We start from the raw sequence: 16,241 nt of genomic DNA, 5'->3' as shown, positions 1-16,241 counted from the left end.
ATACATATTCCTCATATTTGATTTGGATCAATGGCCTAAGTGACTGATGCTGTTAAATGATGCTTCATTATAAAGTAGGTCAACATAGTTAAGAAAAAATAAATATAGAGATAAATAAGAATAAATAATCTGTACAAATCCATTCACTGAGATGTGAAGTTCATCCAAAACACTAATATGAACACAATAATAGAACACATCAGTAAATCAGATGCACACACTTGTTTACTCTGTTTTGCATATGTGTCGGTGTTTATCTGTATAATTCATGCAAACGTGCTCAGACTGAACTGAAGCACGTCTGATGTCATCTGTGATGTCTCAGCTCCAGGGGCACTGATCCAGATCCCAACAGGTAGGCAGGTCGTGACGTAGGCTGCCACCAGCCCGCCAGCCCTCCCCCCATCCCCACCCCCACCGTCCCGCCTGCCTCCCAGCTGCGTCCGCCGCTGTCCTGTCTGGCCGCCCGGTGTCTGCTCCGCCGCTCCGCGCTCTGCGGCGCTCCCACCCCGAACCCGAAGACTCTGCCTCCGCCTCGTTCACCGCCCCGGTCCCCCCCTCCCCATCTATCCGCCCGGTGAATGCACCAGCGCCGCGAACATGACGGGCATCGCCGCCGCTTCTTTCTTCTCCAATTCCTGCAGGTTCGGGGGCTGCGGTCTCCAGTTCGAGACTCTCGCCGAGCTCATCGTCCACATCGAGGACAATCACATCGGTGAGTCGGGCCGGAGGGGGGAGACGGAGCCTGGCAGCTAGCTGCTGTTAGCTAGCTGCCAGGCTAGTTAGCCGAGCGCACCGACAGGCTCGGGGTTTGCATTCCGCTATTCCTGCCGCTCGCTCTCCGTCGAGGCTCGTCGGAGTGCGAGTTATAACCAGCAGCACGACTTTAAATGTCCCGAGAAACACTCTTTTCAGCTGGGAAACGAGTGACCGGCTCGTTGGACGCTGCGTTAGCCGCGACAGTCAACCTTTCTGCAGCGGTAACTCGAGGGCCGCGTAGGTCGCATAGGTGTAACTAGCATTCCGAGCAGGCAGCGGCTGCACGGCTAACAGTGTGTGTGTGTGTGTGTGTGTGTGTGTGTGTGTGTGTGTGTGTTTATGTCTCCAGGCCTGACCACACACACACACACACACACACACACACACACGGTTTGTGTATTGAGCTGCCAGGACGTCTGTCAGGTTTGTCACCTCCTGTGACGCGTTCAGGTGTCACTTAATTATCTCTGACCAGTCTCAAGTTTTTCATTCAGATGGTTGTTTTTCCTCCCAACATGCACAAGATTCAACTTGTTGCACCACTTGGTTCAGTACAGCTTGTTATTATCACATTGTTATTATGGAATTGGACACAATCAGCCATTAAAGCAGCCGAATAATCACATTAGTGCTGCTGTATTGAGACATATTGATGGTAATAAACATATTTATCAGTTTACTGTCCAATGAATGACACATGTGGCCCCTCAAGAACAACAGCATGTATTTTAATCTCACTGTTAACTATTGTCTTACACCTGTATGCCTCTTTTAGATGCAGGTGCAGTAAATAAATTGTTATTTTGTTATGCCAGTTGCATTAAGGCATGCACATTTAATCAACAATATTATAGAAATTGCAAGAGCCCAGAGGCAAAAGGCCTTTAAATCTCATCCCCCAGATGTTAGAAAGCATATTTATCTGGTACAGAGACGCCAACAAACGTAGACTTTTCAGTGTAAATGAAAAGTGTAATGCCAAAACGATGATTCCCACTAATTGCAAATCATATCTCAATTGCAATATCTGTAAAAAAAAAAAAAAAAAAAAAAAAAAAGAAGTCATTATTCTGTGTACTTTACTCTGCAGGCCTAATTAGTATTGCCTGGTTTTGGATGCTGCTGATTGCCCCTGAAAGGATCATTCAGATGCCGTCTCATTAGCATCCTGCACTGTTATGCTTGTTAGATATTTAGCACTTTGTCAGGCGCAGTTCAAACGCTCACTTCTGCGACGCACTCCGATAGATTGACCTGTAATCTGCTGTTGGTGAACGACACCGCGGGAGAATCTCCGGAGCCGTGAACCAACAGAACACTCCGATAATCGCTCACAAAGTTGATGTGGGCTAATCATTATTTGTGGTGTGTATCCATCCTCGGGAGGCTGTTTGGAGCGACGGGGGAGAGGTGGGGGGTAGAATGGGATGCTTCATTGAGCCAGTCTCCATGGCAACAGGCCGTCTCTAAAGGGGTTTTGGGGGGGTTATGTTTGGCTGAGTTATTGCACACCTGCTGTCTCACTAACAAAGCAGCTGTGATGAGGACGATGTCACATCACATGTGGAGCAGGACTGATGTGCCGCTGAGGTTTTAAGAAGACAGTGGGGTCGAGTCTGTGGGTGAGGAGAAAGTGCAGTGGTGTGGGTGGTGGCAGTGCCGCGGTCCTGCCATATGCTCCATGGATAGCTTGCTAATGAGCCAAAAGAAGGGGGAGGTCATCTTTGTGAATGGACATTTTATTTCTTACCTGTTTCAGTGCAGACCCTTAACGTTTCCCCAGGTCAGCCAGTGAACAGATTAGAGGATGCACGCTGACTGAGAGGCATGAATAGATTTAGTCTTTTTCGTCCTACGGACACTGATATATGACCCATCTGGCTGTTTGACCTTTGACCCCAGCCGCCAGCTGAGCAGACTGGCGGTTTCCCGCTCGGATCACTTGGATTAATGAGTTTCCCCTCTGCTCGCTTCAAGATCAGTCTAATCAATACCGCTCACAGATCAGTTACCACGGGGATAAATGTGACAGATGGAGGGGATCGAGGTGGAGGACGGGGGGGAGGAGAGGTATTGGCATTTAGCTTTGATCCCCCCCTCCCACTTTTACTTTTGAAATTGCGCTGCAGTGTGTGATCAACAATCAATCAAAGGATAAGTGAATGTGATCTTCTGAGCTGCTCCCCGTGAGGTGTCAGATATAAGCAGTTTGAGGCTTTGCAGATTACAGATTGCCGTGATTGTGGTCGGTCCTGCCGTGTGCACACAGACGATGAAGCAGCAGCAGCAGCTCGCAGTGAATCAGCCCGTCCAGAGGTGACAACAGGCTCCTGGTCTCGGACGTAAATAGCAGTGAAAAGTGAGTCAGTGGATTTCAGGTCAGGGTGCAGAAATCAGTGTGGGCCTGTGCTAGAAACAGATTTACATAGACTGTGCTGCCCTCTTGTGGCAGGACCTGCTCTGTACTGCACAGTCAAAAAATGTCGATTTGTTGTTCTGACTCTGGTTTGGCAGACTGTATATTGTTGTTGTGGGGCTGCAAGTGATGAGTAACTGGTTGATTATTGATTGTTTAGTCTACAAAATGTCTAAAAATCATGAAAAACGTACATGACAATGTCACAAATCTCATGAATGACAAAGAAAAGCAGCAAATTATTACATTTAAAAAGTTTGAATCAGCAAATGTTTGACTTTTTTGCTTGAGAAATGACTCAAATAATAAGTTCTAAGTTACTAATCAACTAAACAACCAACTTTTAGTGTCTTGTATCTCATTTGAAGCAGAAAACAGACGAGTTAACCCATCGCTGTCTCTTCCATGAGAAAATCTGATAAAATGCAAATCCTCATCATGACCTCATCCTACGAGGAAAGATAGCAGCCTTCCAGTAACATATGTGTAATGTTTAGATTACAGTTAAATACAGAAGGAAGTGGGTTTGGCGAACTGTGTTTACTGTGATGTTTGGTTGTTGACGGAGGCTTTATGCGGCGGCTTTAGGTAAGGTCTGAGGAATGTAGTGATGTCAGCCTGGCCTGCCCGGGTGCACGGCAGCGCTGCACAAGCACATACCTGCCTCTTACCTCACCAAGCAGGAGCCGAGAGGGAGGGGGGAGGTCGATGGAGATCAAAAATGGGGAGGAGGTTCAAAAGGAAAAATCAGGGTGTGAGCACAGGGAAATCCCAAACACCTCGGCTTTGTTTGGACTGAATTTCTACGGGTTAATTTACTTCTTTCCTCTGTGTTTTTGGTTTTACAGATATAATCAGAGGCTGAGGTGTGACCTGGCACGAGGAGTCAGGTCATCATCAGGTTGTGATAATGTAGGCGCCGCTGAAGCCTGCAGATAATTAACCGACAGTAACTTTTAGAGATGTAATCATTCAGCCCACAGGCAGCGTTTGGCTGCGTTCCTCGATCTATCTGCTCGGGATCAAAGAAAAAGGCGAATACAATCTGGAGGAGCAGTTTTGACCCGTCTGTCACTAACAGGCTTCTTGCTGGTGAACCTGCTGTTGTGATTTTTTTGTCAATCACAATATAATTGCATAGTTAAGGCGGTTTGGGTGAATTCCCAGAATTTGTCTGAGCACAGTTTGTTGGTTGTTGCCAGCAGGAATGAGTAATTACTGAATATTATTCTTTATTGACTGTATTGACAGGTGAAATCATTTTGTGGCGACTGGATGTTCAAAGCTCAGATGTTCAGTCATTAAATCAAGGAGATGACGAAATGTGACTCGTCAACATCTTTGATAAATGTTCATTGAAGTAATATTTCAAGTAAAAAGTTTTTCCCCGGCTCCTGCGCCTCTCATGTGAAGAGATCTGTCCCTCCTTAATGACAGGATCAGTATCAGTCAGGCTCCAATGTGAAGATTTGTTGCCTTGCTTTGTTTCACATGAAATTAAAATTAATATCTTTAGGAAACAAGGCGCTCGAGGTTGTCACCTTTGACTCTGGGTGCATGTTATGTTTTGGTTTTTTTTCAGTCGATGCTAATTACTGATAATTACCTGCTTCTCATGGCCGATGTCGACACGATAACCGATAATTAAAGTTCCTAACCTGTGGTTTATGAACTGCTGAGGGTAAGAAAGGCAAAGATGCAGAGAGCAAAGGTGGATGACTTTATGATCTATAGCTCAGATTAAATTTGTTGTTTTCAAACACATTCATGAGCCCAAGACCAGCTTTAAATATGTAAGTTTAGTATGATAAGCTTTTTGCCTTTTACAATGAGTTTGGCATCATGTAATACATACCACAAGAGCAAGAGCAGGTCATATGAACATGTGCTTGATTTTTTTTAATATAAGGCTCATATTGAGTGCTTCATATATGTGTGTATATATATATATATATATATATATATATATATATATATAGATTGTTCAATCTATAAAAAGTCACTAAAACCATTGTGACGGTCGAAGGTGACGTCTTTAGTTTTCTTTTTTGTCTGACCAGCAGTTTAAAATCTCAGTTATTCAGTTTACAGTCATTTAGATAATCAAAATATTTGCTGGTGTATATATGATCCGTCAGTGGACAACTTCCTGTTTCATACATCTACTATATTTTAATTCTTTAAGTCTGTAAAGTCTCCTTAATACTGACTAAAACCAAGTAGTCCAGCCAAAGACTCCAGATTGTTTCCCATCCCACTTTGAGAGGTGTGACACAGGAAGGAGTGTGTGTGTGTGTGTGTGTGTGTGTGTGTGTGTGTGTGTGTGTGTGTGTGTGCGTGTGTGCGTGTGTGCGTGCGTGTGTGCGAGAGTGTGTTCACCATACTTCCCAAATGACCTGTCAGGGTGTAGCGGAGCAATTAGTGGATTGGCATCCCGACCTGGAAACTGCAGACCCTCTCTTTTCACGCTACACGTACACACAGTCACACAGTTTGCCTTTCGGAAGTCGCCGGGCCCGAGCGCCCCACCGGGCCCTGGGAAGTGTAATTACAGAGAAGTTTGCCTTTTCCTCCACCCATATCCCCCCCTGCTCCTCCTCCGCCTCTCCTCTCCGCTCCTCTCCCTCCATCCGGTTGCCTGCTGCTCTAGAAACACGTTAAAACGCTCTCTGTGGCTTAATTAGCAGGCTGCAAAACAAGCCGTGCATTCTTGGCCTGGTTTCCACACATACGCACAGACCTGTACACATGTGTACATATGTGTGGACTCATGCACACGGCGTGTGTTCAGCAGGGGGCAGCAGCGCACCGCTGGTCAGAGATGGATGTCTGTGTTGAAGGGAGTGGAGCGGCTGTTGATTGGTCCCCGCTTTTAATGACAGGAATGCTAATTAGAGAGATATTTATAGACCCCGGAGACCCTGAAACGTCTGGAAAACGCACACGGAGTCGGCTTCTGTCAGGGCTGAATGTGTACTGTAGGTGGAATGTAAAACGTCCAATATTAGACCAGTTAAAATTGGTATTCATGTATGCTTAAACTGTGTGTGTGTGTGTGTGTGTGTGTGTGTGTGTGTGTGTGTGTGTGTGTGTGTGTGTGTGTGTGTGTGTGTGTGTAGGAGGGATCAGCAGTGTGTTAGCTTCCTGTTCTGCTAGGTGAGCGGAAGTCGTAAAGCCAGTGAACATTTACTGCAGCTCTCTCTCTCTCTCTCTCTGCACCTGGCTCACTCCATTTCCACCAACACCCCGCTTCCCCTCCTCTCCACACACACACACACACACACACACACACACACAATACACACGCACACACGCACACACACTTACCTCACCTTAAAGCAAAACAACCTGAGCTCCATGTACATTTTTGTTTCGTTTCTTCTTCTTCTTCCTGCTGATACCTGGCCGTCAGACATTCACCTCAGTGACGTCAGAGGATTTATAAGAAAATGACCCGAGTCTTTGGGTTTTGGACTCTTTGTTGTACAGAAGAAGCCATTTGATGACGTCACTGTAGGCTCTTGTAAACTTTGTTTCATTGACCAAATGGTCGACGATGAACACGATCAGCAGATTAATCAGTAATGAAAATAAAGGCCGGTTGCAGTTGTTGTTCTGTTTCCCTCTGAGCGTTGTGATTGTGAATCAAACATGTTTGAGATAAACACTCCTGCTCGGACAAAGCAAGCAAGTTAAAGATGCCGGTTAGGCTCGTTTAGAGATGCACTGATCAGGTGAGCAGGAACCAGAACTGGACCCGTGATGACCGACAACCTGCCGTTCACTGTCAGACGTATCTGATTCTGTGCCGGTCACATTTACATTAACCCAGAATATGTGCTCCTGTTTCATTGTCAGCTCAGCTTGAAGGTCTTCTTCTGTTTTTACCTTTCAAAATAAGAGTCCCAGAATACAAAGTGTAAATGCTAAGTAACAGGCCATTAAAATAAATTACATCGTGTTATTTGTTATTAGTTAGTACATAGTCAGTATTTTATTACAAACATACAGTTGTATTTTCCATTAAAGAAGATTAACAGAATGTTTTTGTACACTTGTGATTATACTCTTTTGATCTGAATCTGAAATGGCCAAGAGGATTAAAACTGGTGCACCTCTGTCTCTGTTCACTGAAATTTTATATAAGAACTGAAACGACGAGTCAGTCAGTTAATCGACAACATAAATCTGTAACTGTTTCGATGACTGACGCGTCGTTTCAGTCGTTTGCCTGAGCAGGAATACCACATGCTCCATGCGTCCAGCTTTCAGGTTGTTCTGCTCCTCTTTGTTGTATTCAACAGAAACAAAATGACCATGTGCTCTTTCATATAATAACGGACATGTTCCACTATTTTCTGATATTTGAAAGCCAGTTTAATGTCTGACAAAATGTTGTCTGAAGGTTTTGGGTCGTTGTAACAAAGGTTGTCTTTGTTTTAAGAATATATAAAGACTTGGGCATGTTAGAAAATGATTTAGGGGAGGTCAGACTTCATTGTCGCGTCTCAAGTTCTGACAGTGATGTAGGTCGACGAGTGTGTGTATGTGTGTGTGTGCGCGCGCGCGAGCTAATGCATCTGCAGAGAGCTCTGGTCTCTACATCAGAGCAGCAGGTAGGATTATTAAGCCTCAGCTATAAAAGACTGTCAAAGACCTCCTCTGTGGACCACCTCAGTGTGTGTGTGTGTGTGTGTGTGTGTGTGTGTGTGTGTGTGTGTGTGTGTGTGTGTGTGTGTGTTTATAGATGCATTCCCCTGCCATCTTTTTTCACCTCCCTGCCTTTTCCATGTTTTCTCATATATCTTCACATGTATAGGAGGACTGTGCAGCAGCAGCAGCAGCAGTGCACATTTTCCTGGAGGTTGTTTTCCTGTTTGCTGGTCTTCTCGGTGTTTTCCTGCACTGTGGGAAGTCTGCATTCTTTTTTAATTATGAGGTGTGAAAACCTAAAAAAACAAACAAAAAAAACAAAGGGCTAAAAAGGCCAACACACACACTCGGGATTAGCTGGAAGGGAGCGTCCAGGAGTGTGTTGTTGATCGTACAGAGATGATCCAGTTCTTGGATGTGAATTGCGATACATCTGCCAGCTATTACATATAAAGCTGCAATTATACACACACACACACACATACAGACACATCCATGCACGCCATGGCCGGCTAGTGTTTGAGTGTGTCTCCCCCCTGAATGTTCCCTCGCTGAACACTTGATGGCACTGGTACTTCACAGATGCACCCACCCGCAGTGTTTTCATGCACACTTGCCCCTGTTTTCCAGGGGGTGGGAGGTGGGGCTTTGAAGTTAACACTGCTCCCCTCAGGCTCTGGAAGTCGCCTACTGTAGTGTGACTGACTTAGCAAGTCAACTGGAAAAAAAGCATGTGTGTGTTTCGAGCAGCACACTGTGCACATTGATCATGGGCGTCCGAGTTGCTCTTTCACTCTCGGACAAGTTTCTCCTTTGCCACATTCAGACCCCGGCAATGATTAAGTAGTCTTGGGAATGGCATTGGTAGTAAATTACAGAGAGGCTTGGCGCTGGCGTAATAATGCGCTGCTTATGAAAGTATCCGAAATGTATCTGCAGGCTCACGCATACTATGGAGTAACACAGAGGAGGCAGTGTGAGAAAAACGCAGCAATCTATCAGCCAGTCTGGCAGGAAGAATAGATCTATGAGTCAGCTCCTTACTGCGAGCATTCACACAATATTTCCCCTCCACACGAAGCAGTGATTAATCTGAGTGTGTCTCTCGCTGTCTTTCTCTCTCAGACACAGATCCGCGGGTCCTGGAGAAGCAGGAGCAACAGCAGCCCACCTATCTGGCCCTGAGCTACATCAACAGGTACACACACACACACACACACACACACACACACACACACACACACACACACACACACACAAAAGCAAAGGCTTCCGTCCATAGAGGGCAGCATTGCTCCACCGTTGAAAGACGTGTTTCTGTGAGAGAGTTTGCACATGTGGCTTGCGGGGAGCAGCTCAAATGACTGATGCCTTCCCATAGACACAGCTGTGACTCATCCACAGACCAGCACAGCAAACCGCACAAGACAATCACTCCTGACTCCACGCTAATGGCACTGCCAAAGGCGCCTTTTCAGGATTACGGCATATGTGTGTTTTTTGTGCGGTGAACCGATGTGTCACTTGCCACTCAGTCCCCTGCTAAATCACACCAGCGTCGAGAATAATAACGGTGAAAACAGAGAGAGCAAGAGAGGACGAGGTTTGTTTTCTGTGGTCATTGTTCGAGTGGCGAGCTTGTAAATGTCAGAGGCATTCGCTGCACAGTGTTGTGATGACTGCAGCTCAGTTATGTCTTGTCCAACCTCAGACTTCCCACTCGTAGTGTTCAGAACAGCCATAATCAGATGACATAAAACCTTAAATGCTCCCGTTAGAGCAACAGACAACACCAGAGAGAGTGAGAGAGCAGGTCTGTGAGTGACAGGGACAAAATAAAATCAGCTCAGGTTATCAGGTGGCTGTGGAGTCTACGATATCTAAACTTGAGCAATTTAGCTGCTCATTAAGTACAAGTAATTCATTAAAAAATAATTCAAAATACTCTCTAAAAAGCCTCCAGCTGTCTTTGTAGCATTCAGGGGTAAAGAAAACAGAACACATCTTTACAGTTAAGGTTTAAATATCAGTAACATCATATATACGACTGCATATTTGGACTTTATAATATTAAAAAATACAATTATAGTGGCCCCAGGTTGCGTCAGTCCAATCTCTTGGGTATTTTCTTGAATAATCGATTAGTAGTTTGGTCTATAGCACATAGAAAGCGGTCGATCAGACCAAAGCCTAAGATGACGTCGTCAAAGAATTTCAGTTTACTGTCACAGAGCAGCGAAGAAACCGAAGATGGAATCAGGAAATGTTTACAATTATTCCTCATAAATGACACAAACCCATCAATCAGTCAATCATCAGGATATGTGGTGATGAATTTAATAGCTGACAGCTGATCGGCTAATTGATTTATTGCTGTAGCTGTAAAAACAGACATCATGTCAGAAACAATGACAATGAGAATAAGACACAATAATTATCCTTTATGTTATACATGATGATAAAAAGCAAAGTTTGAAGTTTGTCGCTGCAGTTGGTTCACTATGAGCCGCCCAAGCTGACAACAACATGGCTGACCGCTCTCTCCGTGTCATCAGGTTCATGACAGATGCGGCGCGCCGGGAGCAGGAAACCATGAAGAAGAAGGCCACGCCCAAGCTCTCCCTGTCCATCACTGGCGGAGTGTCCAGGAACAGCACGGCCACGCCTCCTCGCCACACCAGCGGTAACCTGACGCCTCCCGTCACGCCCCCTATCACCCCCTCCTCCTCCTTCCGCAGCAGCACACCCACAGGTACGACAGGTGTGTGTGTGTTGAAATGTGTGCTTGAGACGAAGACAGACGGATGGCGTGTACCTGTCGAGTGAATGGGGGGCGGTGGAGCTGACTGATGCAAATTAAGCCTACTGGCGGTAACAGAAGAGGGCTTCCAGTTGTGGCTGCCCCATCAGAGGCACATCTGTCAGATTCATACGGCGTGCAGATGAGCAACACATGAAGATATTTGTTGCGTGAATAGAATGCAGATTATTCCACAGCCGGTGACTGAGCACAAATATTCACACTGTAACAAAGAGCACGAGGGAGCGAGCGAACCTTTGATTCAGCAGTACAAGCTGGAAATCACTCAGATCAACTTGACTTTACTCGTCACATATCTGAATCGTGAAGAAAATCGGCGTCAGGAGAGGAGAGTGTAGAAACTGAAACCCCAGCCCCTCTCTACTGCTGTGTGTGTGTGTGTTTGTGTGTGTGTGTTGTTTGTGTGTTGGGCTTGGTGGCCCCTGCAGTGAGCAGACCAGTCAACACTCTGCTAATTACATAGCAGCTGTCACACGGTGTGTTCATTGGGGCCGTGTGTTGCACAGCCCAGAAGCAGATGTCCAATTCCAGCCCAAATGGTTCCAAACGTAGTGTTAGGTCTGGGTACACACACGCACACACACACACACACACACACACACACACACACATACATACACACACACGCACACGTTCACACGCACACGCCCTCTTTTGACATGTGCCAGGGTGCCATCCATTTCCTCATGCTGAGGTGCAGCATTTCCTGTGAGATGGTGGGGGGTCAGTGTGGCCTGTGTGTGTGTGTGTGTGTGTGTGTGTGTGTACATGCGAGTGGAAAATGTTCTGCACTTAGCAAAGCACTTTTTCCAGGCTGAGCAATGGGGATCACTCCCACTTAATGATCTCTTTCTGAGTGCCAGTCCCTGGGTTTTGACTCACAGGCACGCACACACACACACACACACACACACACACACACACACACACACACCACTGCAGTTCAGTGACATGTGGGCTGCTGCTAATGAATCAAAGCCAGAGCAGAATATAGAGAAAACTATTAATAAAAGTCCCATATTGTTTCTGTTTGGTAAATTCCCGAGCCATGATGTGCTACTGGGTATGTCCCCATGCATATTTCATCCGGGCTGACTAGTGGATTTTTTTGTTCTGCGTGTCTCCGTCGTGCCTCCAGGCAGTGAGTATGATGAGGAGGAGGTAGACTACGAGGAGTCGGACAGTGACGAGTCGTGGACCACAGAAAGCGCCATCAGCTCCGAGTCCATCCTCAGCTCGATGTGCATGAACGGGGGAGAGGAGAAGCCGTTCGCCTGCCCCGTCCCCGGCTGTAAGAAGAGATACAAGGTAAGGCCGCTCCGGAGTCAGGAGACGAGGTTTCAGATCAGCACGCCCAAAACCACACTGGAGCTTTTGTCTGACTATCACATGTTATTCAGAAAAGTGCAATATAAATCCTGAAAGTCATGATTAGAAGCAGTGATAAATGTATCATGGTATATTTGCTTTGGTTGAATTATATCACGGCTGGTAACAAAAGCCTCATTCAGCTTGAAGTCCCCGCTCTTTGACAAATGGACACTGTGGGAACATTACTCTCCTCTGCCCTTTTCAGGCCGAAACAGTGACGTAGGATAAAGCCGTATTTGTTGTTCATCTGAGTCCACATGTGTTAGCCAGCCGGACTTTAAAATGTTCTGTGTGGGAGTTTTTACTCAATAACAGAAGGATAGTTACCAGTCAGATCAGCAGACAGACACAGGGATGATTAAAAGCTACCACAGATAAACGGAATGTAGATTTAATAAAATTAACATGACAGAATAAACAGTTTAATGATTGTTACGCTACAGTCACACTGTTCTGATGTTTACAAGTCATAAATTCTGCTCCTCTTAAACATGTTGTTTGAATGTAACTTGTATGATTTATTTTTCATAACTTGACTAAAAAGCTCTGGACAGCAGCTGTGTCACACTGTCATGTTTCCTAGTGTCAGCACTTTAAATGAATTCAGCTAATTTGAGATTTCTCAAACTAAGTGGCAGGTAGAGATTCAGAATCCTGATCGGTGTTACAACTACTGCATGTTAGCTTAGCTTAGCAGGAAGATTAGAAAAACTGCTAGCCTGGTTCAGTCCAAAAGTACCAGCACCTCTGAAAATCAAGTTGTTTCGAGTCTTCGTGCTAAGCTAACCATATTATTTGAGAGAGGATTGGGACATCTCCATGTACAAGATTAGTTTCAGCGCTCTGGTTAAGCAGTGTAGACCTGGGTTAATAAAAGACCATCTTGTGACTGCAGTCTGGTATAAAACAGTCAAACAACAAAGACTTGTGTGTAAGAAGTGTACTCACAACCCCCCTCCATGATCTGTCTCCTCATCCCCGTCTCTTCAGAATGTGAACGGTATCAAGTACCACGCCAAGAACGGCCACCGCACGCAGATCCGTGTGAGGAAACCCTTCAAGTGTCGCTGCGGAAAGAGCTACAAGACCTCGCAGGGCCTGAGACACCACACCATCAACTTCCACCCGCCCGTCTCCACCGAGATCCTGCGTAAGATTCAAGGCTAGAAGCCGCGATCACACAGGTCAACGACCCCAAACAGAGCCCTGTCCTGACTTTCCTTACCCGACCCTTTTATATACCCTCCCCACACACTAAAGGATCAAGTGCATGCTTTAAGTTCTCATTTAGGTTTTTTTTTTTCATCTTTTCTGTTTGTTTTATATTATTTTTTTTTCTATCCATGTTATATCACTTGTATTTTTGAAAAAAAAAACAAATGTATCTTTGTAGTATTTTTAATGTTGTACATTTGCACATTCGTATATGCTATCACGTTCCTTTTTTTCTATTGTTTGACTTACATAAGGTGCTAACTGTAAAAAACAACAGAAAGAAAATAGACAAAAAAACAAACGACACGAAAACAAGCCCCGCCCCTTTTCGAAGTCAGCGCTGATCTGAGCTCAGCGGTCGCTACGCTCTCTTTCTACTCGCCGAGTTGGCTGATCTCAGATCTGTTCCTTCGCTGTGACTTCTGGGGCTGAAGCGCAAGAGTTAAGTTATACTTTAAATAGATATATTGATATATAAACAATAGATATGTATGTGTACATAAAAATATATAAAAGTATTCATGAGCATATACATAAATAGTTACACTTTATTTTCAAGCTTTATTTTATATATTTTTGTCAGTGTTTTTAGATAGTGTTTTTTTTCTATGTATCAATAAGTGTTCCTTTCATTTCCTTTATTTGCTGAGAGGGCCGGTGGCGTCACCTCAGAGGTCAAACAGCCGGCTGACTTCAGGTTCAGAGAGTCACCACTTCCTACAGATTAGGAGCCTTGTTGGTTTTGACCAGCTCTGAATCGATATTTTTGCTGTTGATCAGGAAGGGACGCTCAACGCTGAACGTATGTGAACCCGGCCCAGGCCAGTAATCCAGATCTTCAACATTTCATCCCCACGGGAAGCCATCCATGTATTCATATCTCCAGTGTTTCCTCGTTCAGAGTGCCAGAGCTGTGAGACTTAGCCGTGAAAGCAGGTTAAGCATCATACTGTATTCCAGTTGCCAAGATCTTTGTTTGTGTTTTTCCATGATTGTTGCCAACAGCTCTCCACTGCCAAACATTGACCATACCATGTGCCTGATGGGGGGGAGGATGGGGGGAGGGGAGGGAGGACGCCCAGCGCGTGGCAATGACTTTCTTCTTCAGTGCGCGTCCAAAACGCGCGGATGTACTTCGACGGAATGTTTTCATGCATGCTTTCTGTGTCGTGTGTGAGAGAAGAGGGTGAATTTGTATTTGAAAGAGATTACCATCTACAACCTGTCGTGTGTGTGTGTGTGTGTGTGTGTGTTGTAGACAAGAGCATTCCAGTTAATTGTGTGTGAGTGTGTGTGTGAGCTGTGTATGTGTGTGTGTTTTCAGCAGTATCCAGTTCATCAGCCTATAGAGTGTTACTGTATTCTGTGTTTCAGTGCTCAGATCTGTTACGTTTTCAGCACCAGGCCACCGGTTCGACTCCTGTGGAGCAGGACGGCCGCCGGCTGGTTGCATCATGTAGAGTAGTGCTGGCCAACTTGTTGCTCCGATGACGGGGTTTCATCATTCATTGCCTCTAGAAAAACAAAAGCGGTGCAGTGCAGCGCCGCGTGCCAAGACTCATTGATTCATGACATGATTTCCATCATCGTGCACAATGTTTCTTTTTATTCTGCAGAAGGCTCAAAGCGAGAGCTTTTCCTCTTTTGTTCATTTGATGGGTAGAGTGATCTCTGACATGCACACACCCTCCTGTCCTCCGAGCTGCTGCTGCCAGGACGTCTTTACGAGACAGATTCCATTTTCTTTTCTGGCATTTGTTCATCTTAAAGGTGCAGGATGAAGAAATATTGTTTAAAACATTCAAAAAAGAAATAACACTAAAAAAAGACATTGATGTAGCATTGCAGAGATATCTACTGACATTAGCATGCCAACCAGCTAATAGCTAGCCCCGGCCTGTACTTTTTCATAATGCCACTCCAAGCTCCCAGTCTGGACCGCTAGCTGCATGGCTAACTGAGCTGACTAGCTAACAGCATCTACAGTTAGCAGCAGTTAGCGGTTACTCTGGTGACATGCTGCTGTCTATTTGTATGAATTTGAGATGACACCAATTCTTACACATAGAACCTTTAAACCTCCAGAGTCAGTTAACCACCAGTCGATCGAAAGGAAGTTTGAAAAATGTCAAACATTTGCTGATTCCACTTTCTTAAATGTGAGGACATGCTGCTAGTGTTGACAGCATAATTCACAGTTCTTTGACATTTTATGGACCAAAAGATAAAAAATAAAATAAATAACACGCAGATTAACGTAAATTAATCACAAGATGATTGCAGCCCCAGTTTATCTAACCACACCAGTGCTACGTAACAAGTAAGCACATCCACGTCTTGTTCTGAAGTGAACCAAGATCTCTAAAATCCCAGTATCAGTTTCAAAGTGTGGACGCACTCCCCTGAAAGTAACCCAGAGGTGATGCTTTGTGCGTGATAGGAAAGCTTCATTCCTGCCTCGCAGCGAGTTTCTGTGGCTGTGATCAGAGCAGAGATGTGGACGGAGACTCAGAGTCTCCCGTCGTTGGGGAGTTCTGTCAAACACTCGTAAAAACCATCCCCGCTTCACAGACACCGCCGTCGCCATGGCAATAGTTTCAGCATTTTTTGTTTTTTTTCTTTACACGGGGGGCCAATTGCAGTATTATACATATGGGAGAGGAGGAGCGGAGGCTGTGTGCACAAGCAGGAGATATGTGAGGGCGGGGGTTTCAGTATACCGTGTACAGTGAATGTATTGTAACGTGCATCTGTTGTCAAGTGCTTTTAAATTATATTTTCGTATGTAACGTGGAGACCGACGTTTCCTTTTTGTATGGGGGGACGACAGATTCTGAGCAGAGTAACTTGTAAATGATGTCAAACTGTCTTTCTATATAAAAGAGAAGCTGCTTAAATGTAAACAGGAAATGACTGAAAAAAAAAGAAAAATAAAGTAAAACTCTCTGCAGCTCTGACTGACGCTCGTGTTATTTTCTTCCACCACAAACACAGACCGAACAGCTG

At 45.1% G+C, this 16,241-nt stretch overlaps 1 protein-coding gene across 2 annotated transcripts; it reads left to right on the top strand.

The window, feature by feature from the left end:
• The first annotated feature begins 407 nt into the window (after positions 1–407).
• On the top strand, positions 408–16,192 carry jazf1a (JAZF zinc finger 1a). 2 transcript variants are annotated; one of them, XM_037092095.1, is made up of 6 exons: positions 408–715; positions 8,954–9,026; positions 10,384–10,580; positions 11,788–11,957; positions 13,011–13,170; positions 14,016–16,192. In XM_037092095.1, the coding sequence occupies exons 1-6, from the start codon at positions 601–603 to the stop codon at positions 14,033–14,035; spliced, it is 735 nt and encodes a 244-aa protein (XP_036947990.1). In that variant the 5' UTR covers positions 408–600; the 3' UTR covers positions 14,036–16,192. The 2 variants fall into 2 exon arrangements, with proteins under 2 accessions (XP_036947990.1, XP_036947991.1); XM_037092096.1 differs by having other exon boundaries at positions 13,011–16,192.
• Positions 16,193–16,241: the final 49 nt, after the last annotated feature.

The sequence above is a fragment of the Acanthopagrus latus genome, chromosome 3 (assembly GCF_904848185.1).
Source record: "Acanthopagrus latus isolate v.2019 chromosome 3, fAcaLat1.1, whole genome shotgun sequence".
In the NCBI taxonomy this organism is placed as follows: domain Eukaryota; kingdom Metazoa; phylum Chordata; class Actinopteri; order Spariformes; family Sparidae; genus Acanthopagrus; species Acanthopagrus latus.
The sequence above is the reverse complement of the archived record's forward strand: the minus strand, read 5'-3'. Positions and strand labels throughout refer to the sequence as shown.

Bases quoted from the DNA above. Each gene is read 5' to 3' on its own strand.
- jazf1a (XM_037092095.1), top strand. From the start codon at position 601: ATGACGGGCATCGCCGCCGCTTCTTTCTTCTCCAATTCCTGCAGGTTC. The intron at 10,581-11,787 runs GTACGACAGGTG...TCGTGCCTCCAG, and splicing joins CCGCAGCAGCACACCCACAG to GCAGTGAGTATGATGAGGAG. The intron at 11,958-13,010 runs GTAAGGCCGCTC...CCGTCTCTTCAG, and splicing joins GCTGTAAGAAGAGATACAAG to AATGTGAACGGTATCAAGTA.